We start from the raw sequence: 20,624 nt of genomic DNA, 5'->3' as shown, positions 1-20,624 counted from the left end.
TAAAAAAATAGGAAAGAATACTAGATGGAATCTATTTAAATACCTTAGGTTTACAATAGTTCTAAAATCTCTATAGCATATGTTTATACAACTTGTCAATATACCTCTCTAACACATGTATCAGAAATGTTTCTCAATGTAAGAAAATAGGAAAAAAATTTAAATACCTTCTCTAAGATACTTTAGAAAGAATCATGCACTTCTGATAATGTATGAGCAATCAAGAGGCTTTATGTCAAAATCAAAGATTCTTAGCACTGTTTTAAGGAAAACAGTGATAATTTGACTACTTTTCTAAATTCAGAAAGTCTGTGTTAGCTCTGTAAACCCTAGCTTAATTGAATATAGTCAATTAATAAGAATTTCCACTTTTATCATGTTCCTGTGACATGAACATCATAATCTTTCCCAATGTCTATCACCATGAGACTTAACTTTTTAAAAAATTTGATATGTATGATCTGAGATATAGTAAAAGGATCCCCAAGAATTGACTGAAGGAAATCTGCATCTCCTAACTTAAAAATAATCCTTAAAATTAAAATTTCATATCTAAAACGACTCAGCACATACTCAAATCAACAAGGACCACATACTTACTGCTTTGTATTTTTCTCTCTTTGTCAGAAGATCACCAATGTGCAACCAACCATCCATCAACAAAGCCACCATAACAGGTAAGAGAGATCTGCGGACTTATTCTTCTTGTGTCCAGGAAGAATATGTATCTTGGGGCTGGGGATGTGGCTCAAGCGGTAGCATGCTCGCCTGGCATGCGTGCAGCCCGGGTTTGATCCTCAGCACCACATACCAACAAGGATGTTGTGTCCGCCAAGAACTAAAAAATAAATATTAAGAATTCTCTCTCTCTCCTCTCTCACTCTCTTTAAAAAAAAAAAAAAGAATATGTATCTTTCAATAGTCAACATCACAGTAATGCTGATTCTATACTCCAATTCTAAAATGTCAAAGAAATAATTTTTTTCTTCTTTATGTTATCCTCACTATCATTGGTCTTACAATTTTTCCATTTAAGCTGTTCCTTGGAAAACCTGTTCTAATGTGCCCCATTCTTAACCACTTGACTTTATATTGGAACTCAGTTCAGCTTTGCTCTAGGCATTTGTGTTGCGGGAGACAGAGTTACCCTCAGAATATCTGCTATTTTTGTTCCAGGCTTGGTTATCTGCTTCATCTTCATATATGGTAGTTTAGTTTAATGAAAGTAAAGTATAAATAAGAGAAATATGTGTTTTGTGCTGGAAGGAACATATTACTATTCCAGTAGTTCTTATGGGAACTTGGGTTGCTGAGTATAAATACAACTTGTGAGGGGAGAGAACATGTTATTACACAATACAGAAAAGTTCAGTGTGATGAGAAAAGGGTCTGTTATGCCAGATTCGTGAGACCCCAGTAGACCTCCAGGAGCCGAATCCGTTGCAATCACACAAGAGTCTTTATTGCAAGCTGGAGCCTGGATTCACAACCGATCCAGATGCAGCGGTCCCAGGGAGTGAGTCCTGGTCCTTTATTCAGTGAGATTTTATAGGTTTTGGGGGGATACTCTATGTGTCACAACATCACACAGCAAATCATTCCATATCTCGGGAAAATCAGACAACTCTTAGCATTGATTAGCACATTCACTGGTGGGAGCAAGTTGGGTAAGGGTGATTGGCTAGTACAAGAGGGGGATTCCTTTGAACTGATTGGTTTAAGTGATGAGGGGTGTACGTGCTAAACTACATGGTTTCCCAACATGTTATCAACCACCATAAACTACTGGGGGGTCATCTGGCATCCCAGGTATTTTCCCTGTCTTATGCTGATTGGAGGTTTCTACGGGGGTTGCCATGGGTCCTCACCTAGCCTAACTGAGTCAGGGACACCTGGCACCACAGACCTCTCCTGTTATTTACAGACAAACAACTCAGCAGGGTGGGTATGTGCTTAGGAGTGCTCTGTGGGTTTTTCCAAGGACAAGGGTCAGGCCCCCTTCCTTAGGACAGGCCTTGAGGTAGAAGCTCTGTTATTTATTTATTTTTTAAAAATGGAGTCACATTTGGTCTCAGGTCCACAAATGTTTGGGAAAGAAAAGTAGAAGAAAGGATGAGGGAAAGAAAAGGCATAAAAATATATTATCCCAATGCCTATTGGTCTGATTTAACCAGGAGACTTGACCTGAACTGAACCAAAAACAGAATGAATGATCTCATTTTGCTGAACCTGAAACCAAATTGAACCTCATTTAATCATTTCTCAAAACCCCAATTGATTCATTGAAATAATTGCCTGGAAAAGAAAACCTATGATTTCTAAAATTATTACCAAAAGAAAATTAACATACTCTCCAAACTAGACCAATACTTCATCTTGACTCAAGTGTCTTCTTAGAACCCCAACCCTTAAAAAGGAGCTTCTTATTAAATTTTTAGTGAATACACATTGCTTGAAATTTAACTTTGTCATGTCCAGTCAACTGGTTGCCATTGTAGTCACCACATCAGAGTTGATTCTGAAACAGTAGTTAATGTTATCTTCTTATCTGAAAGTCTACCAAATAGCACTTGTATTTCAATGACTATTACATTTTTTGTTTTTTTTTCTGTGTTTCACTTTACCAATCTTGTTGGTAATGACTTTCCATTGTCATTTCATAGTATATATATATTCATTTCATAGTATACATATGGTTTACCAATTTTGTTGTTGACATTGACCAAGAGATCAACAGTAAAGAATTTCTAAGTACCAGAATAAGTTATTTTAGGAACAAAAACCACATTGAACCTGGTCTCCAGCCCTATTCCAGGAATTACAGGTACCCCTGTGAACAGGAGCTACCTTCCCCCCACCCACTTTTGCAATAAGCAAGACTGACATTTTGGTTTGAGTACAATGTGCTATTTTGGTCTCTTGGCATTTGTTTGTTTGTTTTGCTTTAGTTTGAGGTTGCATATGAACTTGCCTCACAGATGGGGCAGCATCTTCCCAGAAGAACAGCTTTAGGCACTAGTAGAACTCCTTTGTGTCCTGCACAAGATGTTTGGGTGTTCAGTGGACAGAGCAGCTGCAAGCCACCTTGGCAGATGACCACCTGCACTCAGAGACATGATCTTACACATAGGTGAGAAACCCCATAGAAGCTCCCAGAAACTTTTACATAATATTGAATGAAGCCCTGGAGAGGGAACTAAGAGACAATGGAATTGGGCAATTAAGGCTAATGGGGCCTCATTTGTACCCAATAACTCCTGATCTGAGGACTACAGAAACATCCCATGTAGGAAGGGAGAGCAATTAGCTGTCATTAACTGCTTGGCAGCTGGGCTCCTCACAAAGCCCAACAGGAAATTGTCTGGCTAGTGAATGGAAGTCTTTTTTCTTGTCCAATATTGCAAACCAAGGTGGGAAGAGGGTCTGGAGTGTGAGGGGATGATGGCAAGAGCAGTGAAAAGTTCCTGTCTGTCATCCCATTCTGAAAAAGTGAGTCCTTAAAACCTAAACAATAATAGTAATGGTGGTTGAGTCTTTGACACTAGTTAGACTTCAGATAAGAAAAGGTAGTACTTATGTGTTTCTTCCCTCCAGGCTTATTCCCTCCTGTTAGAAGCTCACTATATCTCTGTAGTAGTACTTAGTAGTACTGAGGAGATGAGAAAAGTGTTTTTTTTTTTTTTTTTTTTTTTTTTTTTTTAGTCAGCAAGGCAACCTATCAGATCAAGGCAGCCATCTTTGAAATTTTGCTGAAAATCTGGAGGAACAGGGTTGTCTAAATTCATTTCCTCACTAGCCCAAAGGGCTATATTGAACAAGCTCAAGGCTCCCCTGCAGGAGTCCTTCATAGATCTACAGAGATGTGATTAAAATTGTGGGCTGCCTGTCCAGAACTCAAATTGTTCTCTATCATGACAGCTGTATGGCCCTGAGCAGGTTGCATACCTTTCTCTGCTTTGGTTTCTCCATTTATAAAATAGTGATCCCACTTTATGCAGTAAGATCACCGTTGGTAGGTGCCGTGAATTAATGAGTTCACTTTTACCGTAGCATGGTGCCCAGCAGTGTCAGCACTCAATACATCTTGGTAAATTTTGTTTTGTTGTTTTGGTTTCTCTGGCCTACTCTGTTCATAGAACTAGGGGTGTCAATTCAGATATAAAAAGTACCAGAGATTATCCTCATAAATTTATAAACTACATAAATTTATTTCTTATGGTGTTAGAGGCTGAGATCAACTTGTTAATGTGTTTGAGTTCTGGGGAAGGACAGATTGCAGACCTGTCTTTCTTATTATATCCTCACAGGGTCGAAAGGGGGCAAGAGGGTAGATTCCTTTAAAAGGGTGCTAATTTCACACTCATGACCTGATTATCTCCCCAAAGCCCCACCTTCAACTATTACCGTGTTGGGGATTAGGATGTCAATGTGAATTTGAGGTGCCCATACTCATTCAGCCCATCATGAGGGACAGTGAAAGGAACAGGACAGAAATTAAAAATAAAGGGAAGGGTGAGAGAAAGACAAGGATGCAGAATCGTAAGAGTAATGTGTGTGTATCCCCCAAAATGGCCCACAGGGACACACTTGCTTTGGACCTGTCCAAATGACACCTCCTATTGTCCTAATTTTGTGTCCTTTCCCCTCATCACTGTCATAGATGTTAGTGCATTTTTTATTGAGATGATAAGATTATTCTTCAGAGTCTAAAAACTTACTTTTGAGAGCTAATTTTTTGAAGGAAAAAAATAATTCATTATAACTCTTCCATAAACCAATTCTTTAACTGTAAAAAATAATTAAGAACTTCTATGTCATATAATATTTCCCGAAAATTAGTCCCATAGAACATATAATACCTTTTTACCCACTTCAAGTTTGATTATTTATTGGTACTGGGGATTGAACCCAGGAGCACTTCACCACTGAATGTCATCCCCAGTCCTTTTTATTTTTATTTTTTAATTTGAGAAAAGATCTTGCTAAGTTGCTTAGGGCCCCACTAAATTGCTGAGGTTGGACTCCAACTTGTGATCCACCTGCCTCATCTTTTCAAATCGCTGGGATTTCAGGTGTGTGCCATCATGCCAGGGCCAGGTTTTTTTTGTTGTTGTTGTTGTTGTTACTTTGATAAATATTAAACACAGAGAAGTTCTACTTCATACCATTAGAGTTAAAACATGTCAGATACCAGCCAGTTTTTATTTTTACTTATGAGAGATAATTACATAGATCTAAAGTGACCTAATAATTCTTTAAAATAGGGCTTCTAAAATAGTATTTTTAAAAAAAAAAAAGATTTACTACTGAAGATCTGTTTTTAAAAAAATGTATTAGTTGTTGATGGATCTTTATTTTATTTGTTTATTTATATGCAGTGCTGAGAATTGAACCCAGTGCCTCACACATGCTAGGCAAGCACTCTACCACTGAGCCACAACCCCAGCCCATGAGCTATTTTATTCTTCAGTGTGATATAACAAAAAGCTGATGTGTGGCATTCAGATCCTGATATGAAACCTGTCTCTCTCTTTCACTTTATTTTCCAATTTGAAGAATGGAGTTGTATGTACTTAGTTCTCAGGGTGGTTGCAAGAGTTCAAGGAGATAAGTTTTAGAAAGTTCACCAGGTGGTGGGTAGTATAAGCATTTCTTTCTACAATCCTGCCCCATGTTTGATACTTTTTGTTCTTTAAGGTAATTCAAAAACAGGAAGAGTGGAAGTAGCAGAGACTAATTAAAGTTCATTGGCTTTTCTGGCATATTTCATTAATGACTTTACTTTTGCACAGTAATGACTGGACCTTTGCAGTAATCCCTCAGTTACTTAGAGAAAGCCTCACCTGCATTGGTCTTCAGCAGGCAGTACCTGCCAGAGATAAAGACTGTTGAAACATGAGAGGGCAGCAGAGAGTCAGAGATGCCCCAGCCATGCCTGTATGGGGATGACTCCCTGTTTTTGGAGTAAGGTCTTGTTAAGAGGCGCAGGGTCCGTCCTTTTGATCATTTACTTGGGGTTTTGTTTTGGAGGGTGGAACTGGGAACTGAACCTAGAGGCATTTTAGTACTTTACCACTAAGCTATAGCCCCAGTCCTTTTAAATTTATTTATTTATTTATTTAATAAATTTGAGATAGGGTGCAAAATTGCTGAGTCTAGTTTTGAACTTTAGATCTTCCTGCCTCAGCCTTCAGAGTCACTGGAATTTCAGACATTAGCCACCATGTCCAGCAGGAAGCATTTCATTTTTAAATGACAGTAAGAAAAGAATTCTGCAACTATCTCATAAAACCTTGTCACGTCTTCACAGTATTACTTTCAGTATGTTTCTGAATTTCCATATTTTAATAATCTTTATTTAATCATCTTTAATTTGAGGATTTTCATGCATGAATGTAACTCAGAGAAAAGCTATTTAAATTTCTTTCTTTGGAAGATGTGAAGACTGAAATCTAGTGAGTCAAAAATCTACTTGGTGGCAGCTCTGAAAATAAATATATGGTTCCATTTCCCCTTCTTACACCCTTATAAAATAAAATAACCCACCAGAATAAGATAGTCTTCAGACTCTTAGAATTTTGTTTTTCAGGAAAGTAAAAGAAATATTTTAAAATATTAATTTCTGAGTAACAGATATAGCATTTGTTTTTTGTACATGGACTTGAAAATTAGAAAAAAATATTGTCCCAATTTCTCACTGCATATGTGTTTATGGTTAGATTTATTTTAATTATATTCACTGATTATCCTAGAGGCAGAAAAATCGGTAGCCTAAGGCTTTGGACTTTGGAGAAATACAAGTTCTTATACCCAGGCAATACAATTAGTGCAATTGCCTTCCCTCTACTGTAGAGGGCGACACACAATGCCATGAGGAGCATAAAACACCACAAAAGTAGTTTCAGTCAGGAAAAGAATATGCATTAAGTCTCCCTTCCATTTCATATTTTTTAACCCTGAAAACCCATGGCTCTATTAAAAAACTAAATTTATTACAATAGAATTTTGACAATCTGTAAAACAGAGTATTAAAAAGAAAACTATCCAAATACTAATCAGTTAAAACATGAGAAGAAATGTAACTGTGTTTGTTATTGATCTAAAACACAAATAATTTCTAAGATTGAATGAGAGGTGAAGAACACAACAAAGACATTCAACTGGAATAGTTATTTTCTTATTTTCTGAACTAATCATTTAATACTTTGAGCTTAAAGAAAAGAAACTTAGTATGTCATGGTGACAGTAATGATGCTAACACTTATTTAGATCTGCCTGTAAGTCTTTGTATCTGTAACAAACACTATATATAACATAATAAATCATATACAAAATAAAAATATATATGTGTACCTTTATCTGAGATTATAGTTTAGAGCAAAAGCCACATAAAGAAGGAAGACAGGACCTATGTGAGAGGGATGCACAAGTCTTGAGAAAACACTAACCATGTTAAGTCAGTATGTAAGGACAGAAGGCCACTCACAGGCACTGGCTGCCTCCTGTAGTCCTTTTTTAAATTTTTTATTCTTTTTAGTTACACTGACAATAGAATGTATTTTAACATATCATGCAAACATGGAGTCTAACTTCCTATTCTTGTATATGATGTGGAGTTACACTGGTCATGTATTCATATAGGAACATAGGAAAGTTATGTCCAACTCATTCTACTATCTTTCCTACTCCCATCCCCGCTAACCCCCACTCCTTTGCTGCAGTCCTTTTTATTTCTCTTTTAGTAAGAGCAAAGTTTGTGACAATGCTTTAAAAACTGTGAAGAATGAGTGCTCAATAAGATTTGTTAGGATGCACTTGAAAAATGCTGATGATGCATCATGTTTAGTAACTTTAATTTTAAAAAATCAAGATTGTAGCTATGCATGATTATAAATTGACTTCTTTGGAGTCTTACTTGTTTTACTTTCATACTTAATACAACTAATGACTGTCAGGTATTCCAAAATTTTAAAATAAAGTTTACTTTTATAAAAATTCCACATGAAAAAGACTTTTCTGGAGGAAAAAAAATGCATAGTTGCTTAAATGCATAGTGTGTGACTATTTAATAGTTAAACCTATTATCTGTTGGATCAGTAAATGTCTATTTTCTTCCTTACTAACACAACTTATTTTATAACCTGTTTTGCTTTTCTCTGCTTTTATTTTGATAAGTAGAGTTATACCTATTAGTATAGAAAAAGACCAGATCTGACAAGTGACTTTTTGACTGGGAATTGATGAAAGTTTTATATGGTGTTAAGAGCAGTGAAAACAAGTGATATGGCATAATTATGGGGAAAATAAGTCTATCTAAAATGCTTAAATATCTGGTTTGGATATTTTCTTATAACTTTAGTTGAAATAAATGAATGGTACTAAATGTTTGTTTTGTTATCACAGCAAAAACATTTAGTCCAGCCATTTAAGTTGAATTCAGCTTTCCTATGACTACCTGTGTAATTTTGGTTGATTTACTTAAATTCACTAAGTTTTGTTTTTATCACCAGTAAATTCTAAGTCAGTGTTTGACATAATGCTTGGTACCCAGGATATATTCATAAAATATTAGTTATCATTATTAATGTAACTATATTATTACTGACATTATCCAGCTAGTCAAAAGATGTTTTATAAGCACCTTATATAAGGTATGTAACACATTAGGTGTGTTGGAGTGAAAGTGACTCTGGCTTTAAAGGATTCACAATCTAGGGGAGAAGGAATTATAAATAATTAATACTTGCTAATATCATGATTGAAGATTCTTCAAATAATATGTATTTGAAGGCAAGGTGAATGGTTCTACCTAGGAAGAGCTCTCTGCTAAACTTCTAAGAATATGGTATTCTTCATGTGGTAAGGTGAAGATTACCTTGAAGCAGAACCAATAAGAGTGAGATGTGGAAGCATGATCAGGCTATTGGGAAAAAAAAAGGACAAATGGAGTTAAAAGTGTATAGAAGCAACTAAAAAGATAAGCCTCCAAAATTAGATTAAAGCAATCTCATTGGAGTCCTATACCAAGAATAGTGGACTTCCTTTTATGGGCAATGGAAAATCATGTATTAATAATATTTATTTATATATTTATTTGTATGATCCTGGGGTTCAAATCCAAGGCCTTATACAGGTTAGGCAAGCACTTTACTAAGGGAGTATACATCTAGCCCCATCAATCAATTTTAAGCAGGGAAACAAATAGGCTTTTTAGAGTGACCACATCTGGAAACAGCATAGGCATTGTAATATGGCTCTAACCTGGGGTGGTATTGTCAGAAGAGAGGTGAGGGTGTAGATTCATAACTCTTTTCTGAGAAACAATTAAAAATATTTAGGAGTTGATTAGATTGGAGAATGAGGAAGAAGTAAATAGTGAGATCATATATACAGATGTCAATCACAGTATCATGAATATATATATATATATATATATAAAATTTTTAAAACAACCCAAATGTTAAATAATATCAGAATTTTATTTAGGTATTAAAAAATCTCATTCCAAAAATGATTTATTTATGAAAAATATTTAATAATATAGAAAAAGGTTTTCATTTTAAGAAATATATTATGGACATTGGATTCAATTTAAGACAGGTTTAGATGTTGATTAGTGATTGGCAAGGGCAGATAATACCCTCTTGCACAGAATCTGGTGAATGATATTTAAGTATTTCTCAGGATTCAGTTATCAGCCTCTTATGACCTAAAAGAGGTTCTGCTGAGAAATTGTCTAATCATATTTCAATATTAAGGTGCCAGAATTGAGCATGAACTATATTTCCAAATAATATTTCTTGGATAGAGCAGCACTCTACTGATAATTGAGTCTATGGCAGAACCCTTCTGTTATTCTCCAACTGGTCAGAAAAGCCACCATGTTTTCAGAGAATCTAAATGTCACCACCAAAGTCCACTCTGCCCAGTATCCCTTCCTTATTTCCCTGAGTTTTAGAAAGGGCAAAACTTCTCAAACCTGCCCGATCCAAGGAATCCCCAAGGGATATTTAAAAACCAACACAGAAAGACTGGTTCCCAAACATTGCAGAACAGAATTCTTGAGATAAGATTCAGAATCTGGATTATTAACCAGTGATGCCAGGTAGAAAATGGGATGGGCCAAATTTGGGAGAATAAAAGATATTGAGTGCAGCAGGTGAGAATGCTGTCTGTGCACAGTGTTGTCATTGAGTTGCCAGTAATTTGTTGGAAAATTTCTGCCTCTCTGAAAACCGCATATAGTGACACCCATGCCCCCACCTAACAAACAGCGCAGTCTAGGATACATGAGATAATGGGTGACAAGTGCTCGGGCAACTGGTAGAAAGAAATACAAGGTGATCTTATTATCTGGCACCCCCGTCATCACGGTCGTCATCATCAGGGTCATCATCTCTATTATCTCTCAAAATGTATACAAGATTTTAATTAGAGCACTGCTCCACTCCTAGAAGAAAATGGAGCCTCGTGTCCACGTTTGTGAATGGGGGTAGGAGTGATTTAGGGAAATGTTATGTTTGGTAACTGTATTCTTTTTTGTCTTTGCAAACACAGTTACCAAGTCGCCTGAAAAAAAAAACAAAAAAGGAAAATAAACAACAAAAGCAGCATTCTTCAGTCACTCCCTTTATCCACTAAGTGCTTTCTACTCATGTGAGCCTAGAAACTATTCTAGGCATAGTCAGAAATACAATGACTGTGGTGGGCCAACTGAAAATTCCTTTGGGGCTAATTTCCCAAATTTTACTGTTTAAATGTTACACTGAATTATTTTATCTCTGCAAAGAAATAGAGTTCACTCATGGTATGCTTTCTTTTACTATCTCAAAAATGCTTTTAAAATCAGTTGAATATATTACTAATACTAACAAAAACTAACATTTACTGACATTTGATATGAACTAAACACTGTAGACATGTCATCTTTTTTAAAAAAAATACAGAAATCAGCAGAGATAGACACTGTTACTATTCCTGCTTTATAGATGAGAAAATAGGTTAGAGAAGTAAAATAACGTGATCAAAGAAATATAGCTAATGAAATACTAAGTGTAGATTAAGCTTAGCTCACAGGATGTTAAGTAATTTCTCCCCCTAAATTTATTGACATAGACACCCAAACCTTTGCAAGCTGTTGTATCTACTACCCCATAAAAAGTTATTCCCTGGGGATGTTGGACCTTCCCCGCCTCCCCCGCCCCCCCCCAACCCTGCTTCTTTCCTTTTACCTTTCTTTATTTTCTTTTTTGTTTTGAGAGTAGAATAAATCCATGCCATCTATTGCTGAACATATATAGATGGAGGGTAGGACTTAGAGAGGGAAAAGATCTATTGATGCAGAGAATCCCTTTGGGAACCCCTAAGAAATCAGTTCTATTAGTGAAATGAAGAACTCCTGCCTAGAGCATAAGAGTTCTTTAGGCACTTTGCTGTTCTTTTCATGATTCATCTGTTGTGACCTGAGTGCTCAGGGCCAGAGTATCAACCAGCCAGGGCCCCAGGTCTGTGTGAGAAGTGAGGCAGATGGAGAATTTCAGGACTGGGGAGAAGCCAAGTTTGAGCTTTGCTGCTCACCTAGCTCTAGGACCACTCATTAGTACCAGCCTTTGTTTGCACATGGCTCTGTCCGATGGGGATCTCATGTTCTCCTTGTGGGAAGGCATGCTCAGGGTCTTGCCATCCACTGCCTTCTTGGCTACCATTTCCAGGCATAGAATTCCCAACTCTCTATCCCTCAAAACGCTCTTTCTACAGATATTTCTGATGTCTAAGTATCCAGTACTTTTTAGTATGCCACCTTCTCTTTTATGATTCTTACTGCAGTACTGTTGGCCTTGTGGAAGTATTTCTAACATGCCTGGCAAAACAGATGAGGGGTATGGCAGTGGTTTTCTGAACATATTTTGGATGTTTGCATATTACACACTAAATTTCGTCCACATGGAAATCTCCATTTCTATGTGTCCTCCTGGGTTTGCTCTTTTATTCATTCACCCCTCATGGGTGAAGGATTGTACTTAGAGTCAGAAGACCCAATCAGGTATAAAACACTTCTGAGCATTAGAAAGTACCATTACCCTTGAGATTTCTGAAACTTAAAATGGTAAAATGTGCTCAAATGAATGACAAAGAGCTTTAACTAAAGAATAGGGAGTTTATAAGTGAATGATTACATGAATAAAGTAAGGAGGGGAGGAAGGAAGAGAGGGAGGACAAATTGAGACAGGGTGAATTCTCTTTTTCTAGAGACACAAGAAGGTACCCACAATGTTATTTAGCTTAGAGAGAAGAAGGGACCTGGGGAACCACTACAAGGTCTTGGGAGAACTTTAGCAGCATTAGAAGGAAAAGCAAGAACAGTAAAAGAAGAAATGTTTCCCAAATAGTCAAGGAAGAAAAAAGGACTGGTCATGGAACTTAGGCTTCAGACCTGAGGAACAGGTAAGGTCTGTAAGGTACCTCTGATGTCACTGACCATGCTTTGACTGTGCTAGGCTTGGTTTCCTTCCTTCCTTTCTTCATTCTATTTTGAAAAAAATTCCAAGTCTTGATAGTTATGGTATGTTTGTTCCTTCTATCGGTCAAAACCTAAGCAGAAGAGGAAGGGTAGGTATCAGAATTCTGAAAATCTGGACAGACATTGTTTCCTGGCTGACTGTCACTCACCCACTTTGTGTGTAACCTTGGACAAGTTACTCGCACATCTTGAATCTTTTTTGTTGAAGTGGAGTGAATAATATTTTACTAATTTTAAGGGATTACATCAGCTAATTCATGTTGACAAATTTGGCAGGGTCTGATAAATGGTAGATGTTAGGGCTTACCAAAAAGTATGTGGGAAATCATCATAAACTATCAGTAGGATTATGTTACTTAGTTATTGTTGATCCTCAAAGTAGTCATCTTTGGAAACTCTCCACTTTGTTTGAGTATTGCTGCCATTGCTGAACACATTTGGGAATTGCTTTAGTGACATTTTACAAGCTCTCCAAGAAAAAGAAAAATCTAACCGGTTTACTTATAAACTTTACTTTAGCAGGCAGACATTGTGACTCAGTGGAAGAGTGCTTGCCTCACTTGTGTGTTCAATTCTCAGCAATGCATATAAATAAATGAATATAATAAAGTCCATCAACAACTAATTTTTTTAAAAATTTTACTTTGAACTAGAAATAGTATTTCCAATATGATTATTATCCCTGTTCACCAGACATATCACCAACCTAACCTAGATGAGGCTAAGTCTAGAATTGAAGCCACTCCCACTGGGTAAGAAAAGTTTGAAGTGTTGAAAGTAGAACTTGGACTCTGAAGATAATTCCAAGATAGGAAGTCCTAAATTCTTTAGCCATGGAAACATATGGAAAAAGCATATCCACAAGTTTTCCCAAGGGTCACTTTGATGCAGTTGGCTTTGTCTGTATTCTGATCAGTGTGGTCATCTCTGGGAGATCTCTTTCCACCAGGTGCCATTTAGTGGAACCCCTTCACAGTGGTAGATGGATGTAAAGGAGAAGGTTGTGTTGACTGAGGTCACTGGCTTAGGAGGGCCTAAGAGTCCTCAAGGTTTCCAGAGAGAGGACAACAGTGGAAATTGACCTGGCATCTTGTTATGCCATTATTTCTCAGTGAATCTATTGAATTATTTTTGGACCAAGGCTTTAGCATTTTATTCTTTGAGGAATCTATACAATTTTCCTTTGGGCTGGCTTATCACCTCCCTTTAGAGAATTGTGTATCAACAATGAACCCTTGGTTGTAAGACAAGAAGCAGCTCTACTAACTTACACAAAAAACAATTTAGTGAAAAAATATCTTAGAAGAATTCTTAATTTCCTGGAATTTGTGGGGAACTGAAGGATAAAGTTTGAAGGAGTTGATATATTTTGACAGTGCTAAAAAGCCAAAAATCATGGGGGAAAATCCTGTGGCAAATGCAAGATAGTGAGGTCCCTGCAACTGTTCTTAGATTCTCTGTTGTTCTTTAATAATGAAACTGCAAAGAAGGGATCAAATTGGTCTAGTTTGTCTTGATCCTTGGCTAAAAGATTAACAGGGCATCTGGCTTCACTTCCACCAGACTATAGAATAATGTGGTAATAAGAGCCTGAGTTTTGGGGTCAGATTTGTGGATTCATATTCTAGTTCTGCTGCTTATAGATATTTCTCCTCAACAATTCATTTGACCTTCTGGAGCCTCAAGGTCCTCAGTTTTTAAGTGGACATAACAATAATTACTGATGTAGAGATAACATTTATGAAAAATGAAGCAAGAAGCATGACACATAGTAAGCACTTGGTCATTGTTAGCTCTGCAGTTGTTAAGATTATCCCATGAAGACATTAAGTAACTTACTAAAGGAAATCATGATACTCTTAGGGGAAAGATATGCTGATCGTCCAAAAAAATGCATATTAATTATAGTGAGATAAGAGGCTTGGCTTGAATGCACAATTTATTTTGGTTATTTATTTCTCAGTAAACTGTTCTTTATTATACTCAATTTCTTAGGGATATGGAATGTCACCTATTTATTAATGTATCCCTGGGAGCCCAGTACAAAAGTTATTTGACTAACTTTTTTCAAAAATTTAATGATGTCTTCTTTATGCTTTAGTTCTCTACAGGGGACCATGATCTGTGACTTCTGGCTTACTCTCAAGTGTAGGAACCAAAACAAGGAATAATTTGCATTCTTATTATATTTGCTTAATAGTAATCTAGATGGACTATCATTGATTGAGTCACTCATTAATTGGTTTTACTTTTAGGGATACAGAATAATATGGAATTAGAGTATTTTCAGTCCTCTCAGTTTTCTGAGAATAATGTGTGAGTGGACTCTAGTATGAGTTGGATTTCTAAATTCCTTTGAAGGTCCATTATATGAACCTTTAGACACAAATATGCACACACTGGATTTATTAAAAGTACCTTAGCACCAGTTTCACCTCCATCCCAGCAAGGAGAAGTATCAGAGAGAGAATTTGAGGTCACCTCGAAAAAGCATCTTATTCTGTGGGAGGAGATGGAATTAAATCCTCCAAGATCAATGGAAGCTCACTGTAGAATACTGCACAACTTACTCACTTGTAAAGTTAGTGTCATTGTGATCAGGCGAGCCCAAAACCAGGTTCTGAGAAGCTAGGCTGAGTGTCACACATCCTGGCAGAATCAGTCAGGTAGAACTTCATGGATCCCACAGCTGATTCCTGTAGAGCCACTCTGGTGCAGATCTGCTGGATGCTTCTTCCCAACCAACATACTCACCACCCCACATTCTGTCCAAACCTTGGAGGCCACTGAGCCTATAGCAGGTACTGGCCTAAGTCCATCATTTCAGCCCCTATTCCAGTTCAGATATCATATACCCTAAGCCTAGGAATTTGCCTCACCAGGGACCAACCATGTCTTCCTTAGCACATCTTCAACAGTGTCAGAGCTGTTCCCTGACCTGGTTAAATCTGGCCTCTCCACCAACCTCATTACACCATATCACCCAACACAAAGAAGACATTATTCATGCAAAACTGAAAGTATGGCCATCCTTGGGATTCATTTTTTTTTAAGTATATGTCTTTTCCCAGGAAAGAAGGTAGACATTGTAAGAGGATAGGTTTTGGCTTCATTAAATCAATACAGAGAATCCTAGCTGTGCCATTATTAGCCATTTGACACTGGGGAAATTTTCTCTGAGCCTTTATTTCTTACCTACATACTGAAGATAATAGCAGACCTATCTTGGAAAGCCATGTAGGGATTAAATGAGAAGGATAAGCAACAAGCCTAGCATCTGGCACATGGCAGGAATTAAAAAAAACAATTCTTGAATAAATGTATTCTTGAATACACTATGGCACTTCCTCTAGTGAATTTTAGAGGGAAATGGATTACCTTTAGAATGAGAAGCTCAACGTAAGTAACAATGGCGTAAACAGCTGCATTTCTTTCAAAGTCATTTTACTTTATTAACTTGTTCCTTACTCTCTGTGTTCATAAGAAACTAGCTAGCTATGCGTGCACAAAATGTCTGCCTGTTTCTGTGGCCAGTTCTTTCCTACATGTTTAAATTCCTAATTGTGCACACAATCTTAGTCATTATATTTTCATGTGCAAGCAATTAAGACTCATTTAACAGCCCTCCCTCTGGAAGGTTTTGTTCTCCATCTGCCACAAATCAGATTCCTTAGGAACATGTTTGATTTTGAAACAATGTGAAAGTCTTGTTCATTTTGTTTGAGTTTCATTTATGTACCATTTTTTAAAATGATGTAAATGGATAGCCACAGAAAACTCCACAGCTGGTCAAAACAAGACATCAAAGAAACCATGGAAATGAAGCAAGATTTTTTCAAAAAGCTAATATGCTAGGACAAAGAAAAAAAAAACATAGTCTGATAAACATTCCTCACACATTTTGCCCATAACTATTTACTTTGCAACAGATTTTAAATAAGAGGAAACAGGAATGCATCCCATTTCCTACTTTGAATCTTGGTTATCTTGAGCTCCCAGCAATTATTCATAAAGAGAAACAGTCAAAGAAGCCAAAAGTAGGAAAACATAAAGTGATTAAATTAGTAATTTTTTCCCAATAAATATAGTACAAAGCTAGAGGTTTGAATGCTCATAACCTCAGAAGAATTCAACATTTTTGTATGATGTATTGTTCATTTAAAAGTCAATTAGATGAGAGTTCTTTGTGAACAGGTAAAGTCCAATGAACTTTATAACACGACGTAGAGCCAATGCTTCCTCAGACTAAGGAGGGAGAAGAATTACCAGGTGAAGGACACAAATAAGTATGTAGGAACTGGTAACTCTGAAACTCAGCAAAAATTTAAAAAGATGAGGATTAGTTTTTCTTGGAGGTTTTTAAAATTAAATATTATGAGTTGGTGATAGGGTCCACACAAATCATGGAGTTTTGTCTGCTTACATTTCTCATTGTTTAGGCACTTGAAAAAAAAACTCACCAACCCAGTTAATGCAGAAAATCTCCACTAATATATCAATTGGATATTTTGTCCACCAGCTTCCTAAGGCTTTAATAAGCTGCAATGTTTTGATATCATTGGATGAAAGGTTCTGTTAAAGTTCAAAGTATTGTTGTTATTTTGGGCAGTCACACCTGCATGTTTAAAATGCCTTTATACAAAATATAGCCCAATCTGCTTTCAAGTCAGACCTTCAAAGAAAGGTAGACATGTGACAGATCCCCTTAGGTGGTACCCGAAAAGAAAAAGGAAAATGAAGAAAGCCACCCCCACCCACCATCTCTGTTTGTGCGTAAGCATCAGTTGGCACCTGAGAAAAGCACATGTCTGCTGGAGAGCCAAAGCCCGCACAGAAGGTCTTCTGGAAGATTGTGCGTTAAGGGCTCCAAAGTAGTTGTTAAGTCAATGGAAGGGAAATAGAAATGAAGGGGACTGTACTTTTCACTAACAGTGAATATTTTATTAAAAAGCAACTACTTTTTTAGGAGCAGCTAAGCTCAGAATCACAGACCCAGGATGTCTGCTATTAAAGAAGTTAGTTCTATGCTAGGGTATAATTAAGGGTCAAATGAATGGTGCGCTAAGCACTTAGGGTAGTGGTTCATAAACTTGTCTGTTCATTAGAATCACCTGGGGACTTTTAAAAATTCCAGACAGTGAAAGGAAAAAAAATATTAGAGGGTCAGAGACCAGTAAGGATAATAGCAATGTCTAAGCATGGTGTAATAGAGGCGCTACACTAGCAAAACATCTAAATAGTAGGGATATAAGAAAGAGATGGCTTCAAAAGATAAAAGAACAAATGTGTAGGCTTTACTAACTGTTGTCTGACTTTGCTGAATGGATGTAAAGTGCTTCTGACAATATATGATACCTTATAATTGTGTGTGTGTGTGTGTGTGTATGTGTGTAAATGGATAAATAGATTTCAATGTAAAATTTTAAACTGGTTTTTCTCAGTACCTAGATTACCTACATTTCTCTTAGGAAAAGTTTCTCATATATTGAATATTCTGGAAAACTAAGACTTATAATCATTTTAACCATTTGGGAAGAAAATGTTTGAAAGGCTCATTATTAACCTCTTGAAAGAGCACATCAAGTGGAATAAAAATCATTTTTGGTGGCTCTGGTCATCATTATGAACATCTGCTTCTCTACTTTTCTGTCATTTACAGATGTGCTTAGGAACTAATAATGATCTATGAAGGATCTTTTTGTCCCAATGGTAAAAAGCACCAGGCTTGGCTCTTCTGGATTCTCTCCACCTACTTACTGGTTTTCAGTAGTAGAACATTTGCCTATGATGGGCAAGGCCCTAGGTTTGATCTCCATCACTGTAGAACTTTAAAAAAAGAAAAATTTTGTAAAGTTCCCTAAATCTTGTTTTACTTTTAATTCTCATCTGACCCTCCCATATTGTCTTGTTCCCTTTTGTCTGAACATAATACAATGCCACATACTGGGTAATTTATAAAGAACAGAAAGTTATTTTCCCAAAATTCTGTAGGCTGGGAAGTCCAAAATCAAGGCACATGATCTTGATTATATGAGGGCTTCTTGCTACATTCTCACATAGCAGCAAGGAGAAGGGAGAGAGAAAAACTCCCTCTGTAAGCTTTGTCAGAGGTGCCTCATTCCATTCCCAAGGACACTATGGCTTAGACATCTTTTAAAGCCCACCTCTTACTAGCATCATCTTGGTAAGGCATGAATTTGGTGGGAACATTTAATCAATATTGTCCAGAGGTCACTTGGCCCAGCCTTATTGTTGTCTTTTCTGACTTAATGCTGTTTTCTTCTTAGACAACTATATTGCCAAACCATTGCTGTGAGCATCAAATGAAAGCTAATTAATTCAAAATAAAAGCAGAATTTGGGGCCAATCCATCTCTGAAATAGAGCCATAGGATCCTGAAGGCACATAGTGAGTACATTTTAAATGCACTTGCCTGGCTCTTCTGAATTCTCTTCATCTCCTTACTGGTTTTCAGAAGTATAAATCCTTGGATAATTAAATCTCTAGATAAGCTGATTGTACACTTTTAGAGCTAATAAAATTAATATTGATTTATCATCAACCAATCCATAAAAACATGTTTAGTCTTGTGTTCCGGGTGTCAGGAAAATAAAAATAAATAAGTTGTAGGCCCACCCCCAAGAACTTGATATAATTGTACATATGAAAAGGAAATAAAATATATTAGGTAGTCCCAGACTGGGCCAAGAGAAGAAATGTCGTTAGAATTCTGAGATGGAGATCAAACTTGTATAATAAGCAATGCAAGTCCCAGAAATCCTGGTATTTCTGAAAGGCCTTAAGCACTCTTCAGACCCCTGGCCAGACTGTAATGGAGCCCTGATGGTTGGAGACTCAGCTGCAGATCTCTTTAGTGGCTTCTTGTATTCTAGCAAACTGGTCCTTTCCAGCCATGATCATTTATTATTACAAAAGTGAGGCAATCACTTGTGATTGTTAACATTTTTTTTCATTTTGCATCTACCACCAGGTTTCTGGAAGTCATAGCAAGAGCAATGACCTCAGGTTTTAGAGACCAGAGCTATAATCCCTCTGCCACTATCTCCTTCTGTAACTTCTGGTCAGTAATTTAACTTGATTTTTCATCTGTAAAAAGGAGATGTTAGATTAAATGAGGATCTAACTATCTATCTCATAATATTTCCTTATTTTTTAAATGCATGCTTCTAATTAATTGCCTTTGTTTATATTCCCTTAAGAAGTGAATGAAAGATATGCCAAGTCAATGAATTCCACCTTTCTCAGTATGGATCTTCAGGGGGTATCCTTGACACCATTTGTTATTTTGAGTTTTCAACAAAGAGTTAAAAGGAAATTCTGACTCCCCTGGCTAGTCATCCTCTCCAGTTGGCAGAAGTCTTCATGTGGACTTGATGGTTGCCCAGAGCAACAAAATATTAGGGACAGAAACACATTCAAGGACTCAACTTTGCAAGTGACTCAGAGCTGAGAGACCTTTTCCAGCTCAACTGGAGCCCATACTTAGCTGGAGTGGGTATTTGTTGATGCCTGTCTGCACTTCTCCTTTCACTTGGAGCTCTCTATTATTTTCCTTGCTAAAATACAGAAGCCAACCTCAAAACCTACAGAGAAGGGTTAAATAATTAAAAAGCAGTCTTCTTCCTCTAGCATGTCTTGCAGATGGAAGATCATTAGGCCAGTAACTATAAACAAAATAAGAAAGCTGTGGACTTTCAAAAACACATACCAAGAACATAATGAAAACTTGATAAAAATTCAACACAAGAGCTACTATTCAAAGTCAATTATCTCTTTTGAGTTAGGAGAACCAAGTAGAGGAGCAACTCACAAAAAAATCAATACTCCTTTCCTTCTTGCTGTTGGTGCCAGACATCTCTAACTATGATTGGAATTAAAATGTGGATTTAAAAAAAAAAAGTTTTCCTCTTGCTAAACTTCTTAAATCCTGAGATCTTCCCCTCTCTCTTCCATCAGCCTGGCTCCATGATCCCAATTACTACAGCTTGTTAAGGGAGTTATTAGCATCCCAGAGTCCTGTCTTCTGCTTCTATTCATGTTGCCTGGAGCAAGAATTGGAGGAAGAAGTATTAGCCAAGTCTTG

General features: G+C 36.8%; 1 protein-coding gene across 4 annotated transcripts in view; it reads left to right on the top strand.

Annotated features, from left to right (window-relative positions):
- Pde4d (phosphodiesterase 4D) overlaps positions 1-20,624 on the top strand; it is a 514,775-nt gene that overhangs the window by 339,930 nt on the left and 154,221 nt on the right. For 3 of the 4 annotated variants that reach the window (XM_077800282.1, XM_077800279.1, XM_077800281.1), the window contains exon 5: positions 628-677. In XM_077800282.1, the coding sequence (XP_077656408.1) occupies positions 628-677 (50 nt within the window). Of the gene's footprint in view, positions 1-627; positions 678-3,047; positions 3,131-20,624 lie in introns of those variants that run through there. The other variant, XM_077800283.1, reaches the window with a different exon arrangement.

This window comes from Urocitellus parryii, chromosome 1 (genome assembly GCF_045843805.1).
Source record: "Urocitellus parryii isolate mUroPar1 chromosome 1, mUroPar1.hap1, whole genome shotgun sequence".
Taxonomy (NCBI): Eukaryota; Metazoa; Chordata; class Mammalia; order Rodentia; family Sciuridae; genus Urocitellus; species Urocitellus parryii.
The sequence above is the reverse complement of the archived record's forward strand: the minus strand, read 5'-3'. Positions and strand labels throughout refer to the sequence as shown.